The following is a 15,444-nucleotide window of genomic DNA, read 5'->3' on the forward strand; positions in this document are numbered from 1 at the left end:
CAACCCCAAGCTCCGCTGGTTCTCCAGCGTTGCAGCAATAGTGCAAGCTGCGGCAATTTTTTTTGTACTTCTTATATTTGCTTGTGCCTTCTGGATGCCTCTGCTTCTATTTCTCGACAAGTACAGCAACGTTCAGGATATGTTCCTCTAGGCGTCAGTCAAGACATTCTTGATGATGTTTAGAAAATATCATCTGTTGCTGCTACTGCGCAGAACATCGAACCATGGGCTTCGTGAAATGGGGTAGCAATCCATGCGACAGCTACTTCCTGTACGCCTGCTCGGGGTTCCAGAAAGAGGCCGTAGACCTTAACCTCGCCGTCTACGAGTCGCACCACGATTTTATCAGCACCGAGTACGAACTGCTGGTTTCGGCTTCCTTCACCGGTACGTCCCGCCTTCTGCTTTCTTACAGTGACAGGGAAGTAGGAGCAACATCGGAGCTGACGCGGCAAGTTCATAGGGGTTAAGCCAGGAGGCACACAAAGTTTACCATTCTACCATGTGCCTGTTTTTTACGGCCGAATGCAATATACGTATGGTGGCAGCAAACCATATTCCATGACGTCGAAACACTAGCCTTGGAGTGTTTACTATGCTGTGCCTTTTTCTGTCCACCCCTCGTTACAAATTCTTGCAATCAACCTCAACTGGAGCTTGCGGCGGTAGCGCACAAGCCGCGACCAATAAATGCTAAAGACTGTGCTGCAGACGATGTTGTAACGGCAATTCGGGTTTCAAGGGCCGGAACTACGCGGCTTGCTGCAGGGCGCATCGCAGTGAGGGTTACGGTTTAGTTGTACAGCACGAGTATTTTGATTTACCCGTTCGTCTGAAAAGCGGCCTCCGCTATCTGGTGTTCAGTAGCGCAATGCTTATAGCCAGTGAGCTACGGCGGGAGGTTATTTTTAAAGGGAAGTGTTCTTCGTCTCACTGATGGACTATGCCGCACCGAAGGCGCGCACTGCAGGAAAGCTAACTTATTCAGACGATAATGATGATCGTTGGTGAAGTCAAGAAACATTAAAACGCTTCCCGTGGTCGGATTCGAGCCATTGTCCCTCGTATGAAGGAAAAAAGTGGTACCTCGCGTTATGAAGCCGACGTCCATACGATTACGCCATGCAGACACGGCGGAGTAGTTTTGATTTGTGGAGGTGTGCGTGGACGTGCAAAAGTAGACAGAAAAATCACGCATACCTTCGTGTAACGACGACAATAGTTGAACTCGAAGCTTTATTGGTGCTAAATCAAATAGCGAAGGGTCAAATTCAAAGCCAGTGCGATCAAAAGTCCCAACTGCATGGGAGTCAATGTCAAAACTCAACGAGTCGAAGTCCAAACCGAAGTCCAAAATCAGACGAAAACCAAGGAATCCCGCGCAAGAAAGCTTCTCGTTCAACCATCGTCGTCGTTAGACGGAGGAGTGCATGGTTTGAAACTGTTGTGGTGCTGAACGGGAGGTAGCAGGTTCAAGTAGCTGCTGCATTTCACTTTAACCATTCCAATGTTCCATACAGCCCATTAACATCCTAAACCGTGCGGTGACCATTCAAAGTGCTTGGCATGTAGACCTCAATTCTTGTGGTGTACTTGTAATCCACAAAACCATGAGAATGATCCAGTTTTGATTGACGCGCCGTAGTCAATATGCAGTTGTGAATCTTGAATGAATTCTGGGGGAAAAAGAGCAGGACTAAGCTTTAGAAGCTCTATTCGTGAGTTGGGCACGACGACATTTCCGCAAGCCTGGTGGCCCGCTGACTGTCCGCCGACGGCGGATTGAAAAAAGAACGGGCTCAGTTTGAAACTTAGCTAATTCTTGGCAACTCATCGTTCTAGCTGGAGCAAGAAATTGGAAAGAGTTAATACAGACAGGTTCAACATCATCCCGCTTTACCACGTAATATGACTAAGGTTTATTATTTCCGGGAAAAACCCGATTTCCTCGTGTTTTCAGACGCCGAACATTATTTTTGAAAATCGGGTTACACCAGCTTTTCCTCCGAATCGCGGAACTTCTCAGCGTAAAGCGATTTTGACTAAACTTAGGTTTAGTTTTTGCACCCCACGCCAGACAGTTTCGGGCCTTTTTCTCTCCCCCTCTCCTCCCCCCCCCCCCCCCCCCGTCAAAACCTAGCAGCTTAGCTTAGCTTCGTCATTGGAATGGTGTATGGGCTGTGCTGATCCCTCAGCGAACGCGGATTTCATGAGGGTTCTATGCATCTGGTTTCGGCATTTTGTTAATGAACGACTTTGGAGCGTCCTCCAGGCAGGACAATGCAGCTAGAGGAATTCTTCAAAGAAATTAGGTTGTCCAGACGTACAGGGGCGACACGAATGGCGCCGACTCGTCGGAAATGAAAACGTTCCACTAACTTTTGCACGCTCCTTCGTAGAATCTTCTTGCCTCATATCCTCTTGTTTAACGGTCACTTTGTGGTTAGCCGGCGTGCGGGAAAAAAATCTTCACATAAAAGGGCACAGAAGACTATTCCGGTGGCACCCTGAGTGTCAAATATTCGGTAGAAAATTACTATGCGTCGTGGATTTAATAAAAACCGGGATAATCAAATCCCATCCTGATCCCAGCAGTAAATTGTTTCAGCAGCTAAATAGAGGTGTGCGCGTCGTTAAGTTGACAACCATGCACGACGTCTTAAACTTTTCGAATTTCTTCCCCATCGTAGGCGAAGACGACACCCCATACGGAAAGGAGTTGTTCGAGGATTTCCGACGTTTCTACACGGAGTGCCGAACTGATGACTGTAAGATTTTTTTTTCTATTATAACACGAATAATGATGCAGTTGGAGAGAGAAAGTAAACATGAGTGGTGTTATTTTTTTCTTGGGTGTGGGCGGGAGGGGCAAGCTATGAGACAGTGATCGGACTACCTACGTGTCTCCGGTTTCATGACAGTGGTGGCAGAATAGTCGGGGCTACTTGTAGGATAGTTTCTTAGTGCCAAAAACTCTGTCTCGACAATAAAAAAAAGCTCATAGTTTGTCCACAGCTTGGAGTCGAGCTCAGGCTCAACTGATTTCAAAAAGAGAATAACACCACAATGGATATGACTGCAGCTAATGTACACCAAGATTTTAATGTTTATCATACGCCTCGTACTATATATATATATATATATATATATATATATATATATATATATATATATATATATATATATATATATATATATATATATATATATATATATATATATATATATATATATATATATAATGTGCGTGTGTGCGTGTGTGTGTGTGTGTGTGTGTGTGTGTGTGTGTGTGTGTGTGTGTGTGTGTGTGTGCGTGCGTGCGTGCGTGCGTGCGAGCGCGTGCGCGTGCGCGCGCGCGCGCGCTTTAAACTTAACTGGTTAAAAAATGTTCCCGCTCGTAAGGCCCCATTCATCCATTCGCCTTTAAACCTGCGCCGGGAGAAGATAACTTGAAGCCTCAGGGCTGGAATTCGTAATTCGGGCGAGCGTCTTACTACAAGTGCGGTCCACCTGTAACTGCAAATTGAGGCTGTTGTTTTTTTTTTTTTTTTTTTTTTTTGCGTAAGCAGTAGATGGTGCATGTCGCCAGTGTTTTTTCGCCGACCGTCAACAGAGCGATAGGAGAACAGACGATGAGAAAAGAGACCGCGTGCAGCACTGCCCGCGGTAGGAATTAAAGGGACACCGCTGCCGCCGTTGCTAGGGAAACGTCGAGTCGGAACACGGCCCGCCACCTACCGTTGCTAGCGCGCTGACCGCATCGATGGGTCCCGTGACTCTTTCCACCATTTGTTCGCGTTGTAGAAGGGAGTGGTGAAGGGTTACCAAAGAGGATGCAATAGAAATGGCGGCGACGAAACCGCGATACTGGTGGATAAGAAAAAGAGCGAGCCAATGACGCACTTGAAGCAAGCAAGCTTGACCACTGAGATGATCAGATCGCAAAGCACTGTCGGCACAGTGTGCGACGGTCATGTGAGGAAGGCCGTGCTGCCGACTGTAAACGCCGGATCAAGGCCGAGCCTCAAGTTCCCGAGGAAGAGGGACGGTATGCTTAAAGCGGCCATGCGGACAAAACACTTTGGTTCATTCAAAACATTGCCTCGCTGGAATCTTACTGACAGCACTTTAAACGTAAACTTTGCCAACATAAGCTATATAATTAGAAAAAAATGCAACGGCCAAGCGACACACTAGCGCATTTCCCGCAACAGAACCTATGATGTCATATGTGCCAGTTCTGCGATTAGCTGAGGCCACCAAGAGCAAACACAAATTAGGCAAGGCTGACATGTTTGCCGAACGAGCTATTTGACTTAAATTACGGGCATATTCTTTTTTATAGAAGTAAGAATGGTGGTGTAAACAGTGAAAGTTACGAATGTACACGTAAACGTAGAAGTACCCATGCGTACTGCTGTTCGCACTGCGCGCACCATGCTTGTTTTAACTGCACAGCACTGCGGCGCTTTGGGATTGTCTCAGCCTACACTGGCCGATTGGCGCAAGCGACGGCGTCCTACGTGAACATATTTGTCGAGCGAACACCATGTTTCACGAAACGATGATTTTCTACCGAAACAAAAAGAAGCCAGGTAAAAATACGTGAAAAACAATACAAAGGCAGAAAACGGCCCTTCGCGGTATGGTGGCGCCATCCAGCTTGGCGAACGGTAAACAAACCTCCCCGATCGGATGCAGAACGGTTCTTGTGATGTCATTGTAGACGTCCTGAAAACACACGATTTCGCGGGAGCATCACAATTTTAACTTAAATTGATTAATTTCTCATCGTGTGCTTCCGGACAAGCGCTGGGGGCACTACAAAACACGAAATCTTTCGAATAAAACAAACTTGTATTTTGTCCGCATGGCCCCTTCAAGCATTCCTCGATCGATGGATATTCAATTAACTTTTTCCTGCTCCTAAAATTGGCGATTTAGCACTTCGACAAGCTATTTCTCTTTAGCGAAGTAACTTCCTTAACAATAGCCGTAGAGAACACGTGCTGTGCATAAAGTGCTTGTGACGCTTGTTGGAGAAAAAAACTGTTCCACGTACATTGTGTATTGATCAGAAGAGTCTTCAACAAACTTTGCATGGGATGACACCTAAGCGAAGCACCGTAGATACCCGACAATATATTGATCCTAATTGAATGCTGCGTTTTATATCCATTTTCACGTTTCCGCATTCCATGGTAGTCGACTGCACCTTACTTAACACCCTGTTGTTCCATTTAACGAAACCTGAGCAACATTTTACGCGATGACAATCCAACTACACTATAGGCGACAAAGCATCATGAAAGCTCACGTTGCGCATGCGCTAAATGCTGTCGAATGTAAACAAATTGAGTGAAACAACTCCGCGTGTTTCATTCAATGAAGCCGCCTTTCTTTCGAATCATAGCAATGCCATGGTGGGAATCTCACTTCTGAGGATAATTATGATCGCGGTCCCCAATGGCCTCACAGTGGCCTTAAACAGCTTTACTTCGAAATGAATCAATCCACAGTGTGGTCATGCGTGCTTCTTTCCCATTGCAGCCACCGGGACGAGGACAGCACAGAGGGAAACTACCGCATAATCACGCATTTCGGCAAGGTGCAGGTCCCGTTAAACAGCTTTGTGGTGCGTCACTCCCTTGTGTTCGGATAGCTTACTTGGATGCTCACTTTTGGTCGGACTCCGCGCTGTACACATAAACCGGAGTTCTCGGCACGTGGACGAAGTTACGGCATAACAAATGCGTGAAGGGGGGGGGGGTTTAGAAATAAATTTTTTTGAGTTAATGCGCATGCGTCAAGAGTGAGTCAGCCACCTGTTTGGCGTGCGTGATCTTCCTGGATCTCAAACACGGCTATAGAGCATCTTTGGGCTGGACAGATAGTTCTGAACTTGCGTGTCATTAATCGCAGCGTACCATTTCGACCTTATCGACGAGCTGGAAACCAAGCTATCGACTGACAGCCAGCTGAGCCTGGTGACAAAGTACAGCGATGCGCGAGACGCATATGGAGACTTCTTCGTGTTCGACGTGATGCTGGAGGAGAACACCAGCTGCTACGTGAGTGCTGCTTGCTCACCTCGCGTTACCCTTAGAAGCACTGGACCGATAAAAACAAACCCCTTTGGGCTACATTGCCACTTAACAGTAAATTTCGTGCTTACGCAATGTTAACGCGGCCTCTAACTTCAGATGACCCCGGCATCGGCACGAATTTATACAACAAACCCAAGTGAACCAAGAAAGGCCAGACTTCGATCAAAGCATGTAAGAGATGATGAGTGATTAAACAAAAGCAATTATTGATTGATAAATGATTCATAGCACGATTAGTATGGTGGGAGTGAAGTGAGTTTTCGTAAAATTTAAAATGGGTTAAGGAGACTCCAGATCGACTACGGTGGATTAAGGTAGGAATTAAGGTGGAGTTTGATGATGTTGAGTATATATTAAGAAGGATAAGGGGGATAGAGGTGTATTGAGGTGGATAAAGATGAATAAAGAGAAATTATGGTTGCTTACATGAATTCAGGGAGATGGGAGGTAAAGGTAATGTTACGCTTCGTTAAGGTGGGACTAAGATGGACTAAAATGAATGTTGGTGAATTAAGATGAATTAGAACGGAAAAAGGTGAATTAAAGTGAATTCATATAGGTGGTATTCATTGAAAAGTTTAGCTGCCGATTTCTTCCCTTGGCTACACTGATAAAGGCAACGGACATGGCTGATGCGCCACGGACATGGCGCGGCTTGTCCCACATGCGCCCGCACGCCGATTCAAAAAAAAGAAAGAAACGGCGCTTGGCGTCTGCTCCGTTTCAGCCTGATTCTGAACGCTGGTGTCAACAGAGACGTTTTTAATCGCACTCACATTGGACTCGAGGCATTACTTTGTGTTCGGAGGGATAGAGTTTTGAACGTCCAACACAAATCATCTGCTCAGCACGGACAAGTACTGCTATCTCGCGCAGCCAGACGTAACTAACGGCGCACTCACATGGTTGCCTGTATGCGTGCCTCATCAGTGAATATAAGCTATAGATTCATGTGTACTACAGTGAGTTACGGTGAATTAAGCTACTTTAGATATATATATTTTTTTTTCATTTCAGCTAGAATTGCTTGGGGAATGCTCGCTGAGGAGCGTTTTTGTATAAATGTTTTATCGCTTATTAGAATTCAGGTGACAGGCAGCCATGCCCCATGTTCTCCCTTCCCCCCCCGCCCCACCCCGCTGACTTCCGCTTCCCCGCGTTGTATTTGAGAAGTTCGCACAATCCACGCCCCATTTGTAAGCACACCGTTCTTCCCACCGCCCCGCAGTTGCTGCCGCCGGACATGTTTTTCCCTCACGCTCTGTTCGACACGGAGGGCTTTCGCGGGGACTTCATCCAGGCGTTTATAGAGTACTACCAGGACGCCCTCCAACCGATTAACGAGGTGCTTAGGGGCGACATTGAGGCCTTCTTCAACTTCCAACGCAGCCTCGTTGAGGTAAGAGTTCAAATCATTGCTAATTCTTCTGCTCAACTGTTGGGAACAACAACACGGTGGAATGCTGTAGCAGGATGCACTACTTGCTGACGTGGTAATACTACAGCACCTGTCCTGTGTTACGGTTCACAGCAACGTGCTTCGCCGTTACCCTGAGTGCGTGATACGCCGGATAAGTTCTGTGCATTGTGGGGAAGCTCCGTGTGTGGCGTTGAAGCCAGCTCATAAAATTTTGACAAGACAGAATCTGTCCATAGCGCAGGCCCTCGGGGCCTGTGATTCACGCCTCCGGCAGGTGCAAGAACCGGTACTATTAGGGGCGAGGCCCTCTAGAGGCTCGGGCTTACGGCGTCTCCTCTCGTCGTCGTCTCATGTAGTCACGGAACTAAAACACCGGGACACTCGTTTTCTAACGCCTAGCGCTAGAACGTAACGCGTACTAAAAGAACAGCGTATAATGGATAAAACTTGTTCAAAATAAACTAACATGATTTAAGGATTTGTGGAATGCTCCACATCCGCTTCAGCAATCGCCAAGCACAAGCAGAAGCAGTTTGTAGACGGATTATAATTTGTGTTACACTCATGCACCCAGCGACTCTCGACGCCAGCCTGATCGGGTGGGGTGGTCGGTCGAAGCAAGAAAATGCATACTTACCTGGGGCCGGGGCCTCGTTGACTACCGAGGACCAGCCCCTCGGCGAGGCGCGGGCATTGCACTGCGCTCGAGTTGACACTCCCACTACCCCAAACTGGGGCAGACGGGGCGTGCAAATGGCTTAAATCCGGTTCAATGCAAGAGAAGGCGCCACCGCCTCAGCAACCGAGCGATTGCTCCTCCCTCCGGCGCTTCTCCGGGGCCCAGTCAGCGCGCGCCGTGTGGCAAGAGACAGACTTACGATCTTTGAATACACTTGCACACTGCATGCTTCGCTCCTCCCGAGGTTTCGCGTTAGGGGAGATGGCCGGGGATTTTTCTGGTTCCAGCCGGGGCGGGGTGCGCTGGCTCCCTTCTTCTTTTAAGTGCGAATGCACTTTATAAGCGACCCCGAACCTTCCGCCGTCCGCATAGCAACAGCTGCGGGTGCGCGCGCTTTTCGTCTTCCTTAGCAACGGGGGGAGATGGGCGCGCGCTGCCTGGCCGCTGACATGGCACATACCCACGTGGGAGATTGGCCAGGAATAAGTGCGAATGCACTTCTTAAGCGAGCCTGAATCGTCGCGCCCGCATAGCGCCCCCTCTCCCCCCTCGCCTACTCTCCTAAAGCCCCTTTACTACTCTCCAGCTCGCAACACCCTCTCTCGGCGCGCCAGCCAGGCCACTACACTATATAAAAAAAAACAGCATCCGGCGCCAGGTTTCGATCTGCGGACTTTGCGGCCGCAGCGCGACGCTCTACCGACTAAGCCACGGACGCGACGTTGATATCAGTGTTAGTAACGCGCCTTAAATCTTTAACGCATTCAAACTACGTCGTCAGCGGCGTGCGTTGGCGACTCAGCGCCGTTATAGCGGCTTGATAACTGCGTGGTGTACACGTGATACTACAAACCCGCTAGTTCTGCATTCTCTCACGTGACTGCGCCTCCTCTCCCTTCACTCCGGTCGGCGCTTCGCAGCTGCGGTGCGCTGCGGTGCGGTGCGCTCCTCCTCTCGAACATACACGTTAATTCACCAAGATTTCCGCAGAGGGACAAACGAGGCGTGTTAAGCCGAACGTGATCACGAGGGGGTGTTAATGTAACTAACGGGCAAAATGCCACCAAACTTCAACAAACTCCCCCTCATAGCATCACCCCGTGCTTCGCACTTCCTCATACTCCCCATCGGGGAAATGCGGGGGAATTTTTTTCCCTTTCGCTGCACAGCGTGCACCAGCTTCTGGGGACATTCGTCGCTTATCCTAGAGTAAAGTGACGGTCGTCGGTGATTCCTCGGTGATGGTTGTGTCGTCGTGGAGGAGGTGGGAGGCACCCGATGACAAGACGAAGTAGGTAGATGAGGAAGAAAAGAATTTACACGTATGCACAAGTATTTACAGCAGACGATGAAGCAAGAACTCAAGACAAAATTCAAACTGGGTTAAACTTAAGGCGCCGCATATCAGAAGGCTGGGTATCGCGGCACTATTCCTGATGGAGGCTCGGAGGCCAAAAAGGTGCCAAACTGCCGCACAGTTGGCTTAAAAAGTGCGTGGGGTTCTGGCGCCCGGAAACCGCCACGGGGTAGAGTCTTCGTGCGACCGCTCGCAGTCGCAGATTGCGCATTCCGTCACATGGAGGAAGAAAAAAGTTAGGAGACGGTGCTACCGGAGAAACGTGAAGCCTATACATAAAAAGTAAAATCTAAGTCCGCCCAGGCGTCACTGCACCACGTGACCCCACCGCGCCGCCGCCGCGACCTCTTCAATTTCGTCTGCTCGAAACTACTCGGCTGTCCGTTGTCGCGAAGCCTGCTATATGTTGGTTTTTAAATGCAGAGCATTTCAGTAACTCACGATGTCACCCGCGTTGACGTCCGTCGTAGTCCGCACCCCTCCCCCTACACTATATAAAAAAAATACTATCCGGCGCCTGGTTTCGATCCCTCGACCCTGCGGGCGGAACGCAATGTACATGGTGCTCTACCCACTGCGCCACAAAGCCGACACAGAATGGGAGGCTACGAACGCGCCTTATATCCTTGACTCATTCAAACTACGTCAAGAAGCTGCTGATACAACGCATTCACTACCACCAACTCCCCAAACACTAAACGTTAACGCAATACACCCACCCCCTATGCGACGCATTTACTCGAGTCCCCCTCGCGGGGAGATGGGCCCAATTTTTTTCCCACGGCTTTTGTCTTTCGCAAATACGCGGCACTCCTGCCCGCACGCGGGCATGAGATTACCGAGCAGACAAACGCAGTAAGGACGGGGAAAAGCTACCGCCAACCAAACACAAGAGATGCGCCGGAGCCGGAGACCGCCGCCGCCGCCGGCCCACCCGACCATGGAGGTCACGTGCTGGGCCGACTTCGGCGGCTTGAGAAAGAGAAACGGCGGAGGGAGCCGCTTCAACCGAGCTGGGCTTGCGAAGGCTAGCTGCGTGACGTCATGCCGTCTCCTCACTTTTTCTTCCTCCATGTTCCGTCACTGGCTTGCCTCCTTCTATACCAGTCTTCGCCGAAAAGCAGTTCGCTAACTACCTTAGGGCATTTACCTTCGCCCCCCCCCCCCCCCCTCCGTCTTTCTGACGGTCAAAAGGAAAGAAGGGCATTCCGCCGACATTGTTTGGGGACCAAACACTCGCCTTGGCGGTGATCACTCCTTTCGCTCCTGCCGACGGAGGGGAGACTGAACAAAACATGCCAAAGAGAGGGGAGGCCCATCGGCGCTGCCATCGCTACACCAGGGGCTACGAAAAGTGAATTTAGAGAAGATGGTTGTTTGTATATTTGTACTTTCGATGCCGTGCGCAACACGCAGAACACCTGTTAACCGTTCGGAATTCTGGTTGTAAATACTGCCCTTCCGTAAGGGCGGAGTAGTGCGTCCTGAGCTCTTGCGGAGAACGTTTTTCCGCCTGTTCGAGCTGTCATGTTGTAAGCCCGCCAGTGTGCTGCTACCTATATCATCGCTGTCCTATATTCGGCATACATTAGAAATGTTAAGTTTGGCTTGGCTCTTCGTCATTCAGAACAGGGGCATCCCCTGTGCAAGCCGCTTTTGCCTACCACGCTACCGCGACATGACGGATGTCGGTACTTCGACGCCCCCGCCCATGTAACACTTTTCAGTTACTTTCCTTTGTCCCTCACCATGTGCCCTGTCTGTCGGGTTGGAAACAAGCGATGATGGGCGCATTCGCGCGGAGAGCAGCTGTCCCTCTGGGCGCCAGCCTTTTAAGCGAACCCGGAAACCGAGCCCACGGGAACGATGGCGATGATCGCAAAATTTATTTCGCTAGCAGTAATCGTCAAACACTCGCGTTAGCTGCGGTCGCCAAACCTTAATGGAAGAAGCAATTTTCTTTTGAGAGAATTATCTAGAGATCTTGTGGCGCATTCAGTGTGCGGCCACTAACGTGGCTGAATTTGGTTACTTACGGAGATAAGCCAGAATGTTGATACGGGTGCAATTTTGCGTGTCAGCCATTGTACTGAGTAAATACCCGCGTATCCACTAATTTCATTCGGTGCTTCTTCGACTTTTTCGTTAAAACACTTGTGAATGTTATAACCACGAGGCTGTTACGCTTTATAGTGGCACAACTTGCATCAGCCCATAGACGGAGACGGGATTAACAGTGAACCTAAATGTCATCTTGGCACTTCTTCCGGTGTGTAAGTGATGAGGAATCAGTTGTAGAGCAAAATTCGTAAGCTGTCAGTTATTCTACTGATGCCATAGTAGCATCAGTTGCCTGAGAGCCCACGAGGCCAGCGTTGGTCTGACTCGATTGCCAAGCCCATCCAAGCTCCATCGACCAACATTAAAGGAGCCATGAAGAGAAAACACAAGTTTGGCTCATTCGAAAGATTGCCTCGTTAGAACCATAACGACACCACTTATAACGCAGACTTCGCTCAAATAAGCTTCATAATTAGGAAAAAAGGAAATGACCATGCGACCCACCAGCTCATTTTCCGCAACAGAACCTATGATGTCACTTGGGAATGCTCTGCGATTGGCGGAGGCCGGCAAAAGCAAACGCATGATAGGCAGGGCTTACAGTTTGCATAGCGAGCTAAATGCCCGTGAAACATACTGCACATTCTTTTATGACAAAGAACGGTGGAGTAAACGGTTGAAGTTCCGAACGAACACGCAAGCGTGTATGCCAATGCGTACGAAACTATCGCCAAACCGAACTCAACATCTCGCCGTCGCCACCGTCGCGCAGACGAATTTTCGGGTTCAAGGCTCTTCGGGGCCAACGAACCGTCCCAGCACGCACAGCCGCGACCTTGCTTGGTATCGTAATCCCTTCACAGGAGGTTTTCCGTCATATCGCCAACCAGCAAAGGTAAAAATAGAAACAAGGGGAGTAAGGAACACAGAGCAGCAACGAGATAGTGCCACTCGTCGCACAGGTTTCGGTATGGAGGTCGTGTTGGCTTGCTGCTGTCGTTACGAGCTCGTTTACAGTTTACAACCACTGAAAACTTCAGTTTGCTCGAGTACTTTACAATGAAATTTCGTTGCTGTGTTTTGAAATGCCCATGTAGTACGGGCAAATCGTCGAGGGAGTGCGACATCCCCGCCGGTGAGATCTCCTTTCATGTGCTGCCCAACGACGAACCTCGGCGAAGCAAGTGGCTACGTTTTGTGAACTTTGCAAACGGAGGAGAAAGACAGCCAAAGGAAGTACGGGTGTGCTCGCTTCATTTCCGAGGAAGTGGTTACGGCAGGGACCCGGACATGCTGGCGCTCGTCGCCGACTTCGTCAAATCGCCTTTCAAAGCGCTCTGACCTTGGGGAAAAAAATTGCCGTACACACCGCGCATTGACGCTCGAATCTTTCTGGTCGGAGCAGAGAGCTCGAGCGAACGGCTTTCCATACACGACACCGGCCAACTGGCATAAGCGATACTGCTACTGAAATTGAAAATACGGCACATACGTACCAGTCTGTATTCGTCCGTCGCGACGGGGCTGACGAGGCAGCGGTGCCGACGGCTGGGCGTTCGTCTGTTGTGGCTATCGCGGAATGGTCACTTTCCCGTCCACCGCGTATCCCACAACTCTTGCCGCTCGTGCACTTAGAAGCATTGAGCGTTCAAGTGGTGTGAGGTTGTTAAATGCAAGCCCGAGCTCCTCGGCGAGAGTTTTGTTCTCCGGATCAGGCGATTCCATGACTAGGGCTGCGGGAGCACTAGGTTTACTAGTATTTTTAAAATGGCCGCCGTCTCGGTCGACTCCCGCGTGTGGGTGCTATATGCAGTCGACATACTAAGTATCTGTTTCATGGACCGGGTCGTATGACGCCATTGTTCACGTGACGAAATGTGCAATTTTAGCGGGAGATTTAAAATTTTGACTTAAATTGCCTTATTTCTCAGTGAATAAAGCACCATTTGCTTCCGGGAAAGCGCTTGGGGTACTATGAAACACCTAATCTTTCGAATAAAACAAACTTTTGTTTTCTGTTCATGGCTCCTTTAACTACAACTTCTATGTGTCCGGAGACAAAGAAGCCCTAGTTCATACAATTGGTAGCTCTGGGGAAGCATGTATATAATCAATGTAACGTATCATATACATTCACGGCTAGTATAGGCTGTCAATACGTGCAGGATGTTGCAGAGCTCAGAACAATGCGTGTCTTTCGCTCTTCCTCCGTATGAACAACGCTAAACAACAAGTGCTAAACAACAATGCTAAACAACATAACTTTCCCAAACCACCTTCCTCAATAAGGCTTTTTCACGTCTATCTTCAGATCATGGGAGACCCAAAACGACAAATCTACCGGCCCCAATTCGTCCAGGATATGAGTGATGGCCTTTTAAAGGTGCGTACGGCAGTGAATGAAATTGAATTTTTTTTTTCAAATAAGAACAAACAGTGAAATTATACATTAGCGGGTTTATTTTAGAAAAAGAAAGCGAATATCGCTTCCTTTCAAAGGAGGGACCGCCCTGCCTAATAGTCGCCCTGAGTGACTTAGCGCAATTAACCTGCACTAGGGCCTATCGGAAAACTGAACGCCAATGCCCATTATGAAGCGTAGAGCATTTTTCCGCGGATGTCCAGCTGACGTCAAACCATGGCTTAGCTTATAGCGTTTACGGATAAGAAACGAGGCTCTTATATTGGAATAAACTCAGGTGTAAGACATTATGGGTCAAATTAAAGGAAACGTAAAATTGACTTTGATGAATTCAATGGACAAACGGTGGACATTTAGGGCAATAGTGTGGCTACCGAAAGACCGGGATAAAGTGGGAAAACAGTTGGTTCAACAACAGCCCTTAAAGGGACCCTGCAACACTTTTTTCAACTTTTTTTGAAATCCTAAATGCTTGCAGAACGTAGACACCCAACACACCCAGTGCTTAGATTAGGGGGTGGCAAAGTACCTCAGCCAAAAATTAGTGCTCTATGTCCGTCAGATAACGTGTAAACTCTCTCTCTCTTTCCCGGTGTTAACTTTCTTCGACGGCCTGAATGACGTCACTGAGGCCATGGAGCAGCTGTTGGCCGGTTTTCCCTCAGTTGCAGCAATGAACGCTTTTCGATAGCAACTTAAAAAATAAAGCCTCAAAAACAAAGCAGAAACGGAAGGCGTATCTGGTACGACGAGCAAATCCCGCGGTGCCGCTCCGTGATCGCGATAACTAGCTTTCGCGGTGCTTCCAGACGTGAAGGAAAGAGTGAAAGTGTTTATCGGAAGTGTTGCAGGGTCCCTTTAAGGGCTGAAATAAATAAGGATTGGAGGCGAGGAATGGACTAAGGCATCGCAAGACAGGAATTGTTTTACGGACACAGGAGAAGCATTCGTACTGCAGTGGAGCCGAACAGGCTAATGACGATGCTGGTGACGAATGTGAATATGGCACGTGGAATTCGCAAATTTTAGCCTTAGCAAGACATGAGGTCAGGGGAGGGCTACATGTTGTGCCCGCTTGATTGTTGGGATGAGTAAGCTTGTGGGTTTTAACGCGTTTTTGTCTAAGTAAAAGAAAATGTTTAGGCATCATTCTTTGCTCCTTAAAGCACGGCCGAATGTCAGTAACCAACAATTTTTTGGTATTGAATTGGTTAAAAGACAATTTTGTATGGCGACTTCAGACCCACTTATACTATTTAACGATTATTAACTAATACACAGGTACTGAATACAGACAGGTAACGTCTAAAAAGTCTACTAGCGGGTCTAATCTTTTTTCTGATGTGAGATTGTGCGAGTGTCGTGAGATTTCATGGAGGTAAGCCGCGAGTTTAGTGC

At 48.7% G+C, this 15,444-nt stretch overlaps 1 protein-coding gene across 1 annotated transcript in view; it reads left to right on the top strand.

Annotated features, from left to right (window-relative positions):
* LOC144168495 (uncharacterized) overlaps positions 1-15,444 on the top strand; it is a 142,179-nt gene that overhangs the window by 76,957 nt on the left and 49,778 nt on the right. The window contains exons 5-9 of the mRNA XM_077697464.1: positions 214-387; positions 2,691-2,768; positions 5,923-6,071; positions 7,336-7,506; positions 13,936-14,007. Coding sequence (XP_077553590.1) covers positions 214-387; positions 2,691-2,768; positions 5,923-6,071; positions 7,336-7,506; positions 13,936-14,007 — 644 coding nt within the window. The remainder of the gene's footprint in view (positions 1-213; positions 388-2,690; positions 2,769-5,922; positions 6,072-7,335; positions 7,507-13,935; positions 14,008-15,444) is intronic.

The sequence above is a fragment of the Haemaphysalis longicornis genome, unplaced genomic scaffold (assembly GCF_048455015.1).
Source record: "Haemaphysalis longicornis isolate Haplotype H1 unplaced genomic scaffold, Haemaphysalis longicornis Haplotype H1 scaffold_2, whole genome shotgun sequence".
Classification (NCBI taxonomy): domain Eukaryota; kingdom Metazoa; phylum Arthropoda; class Arachnida; order Ixodida; family Ixodidae; genus Haemaphysalis; species Haemaphysalis longicornis.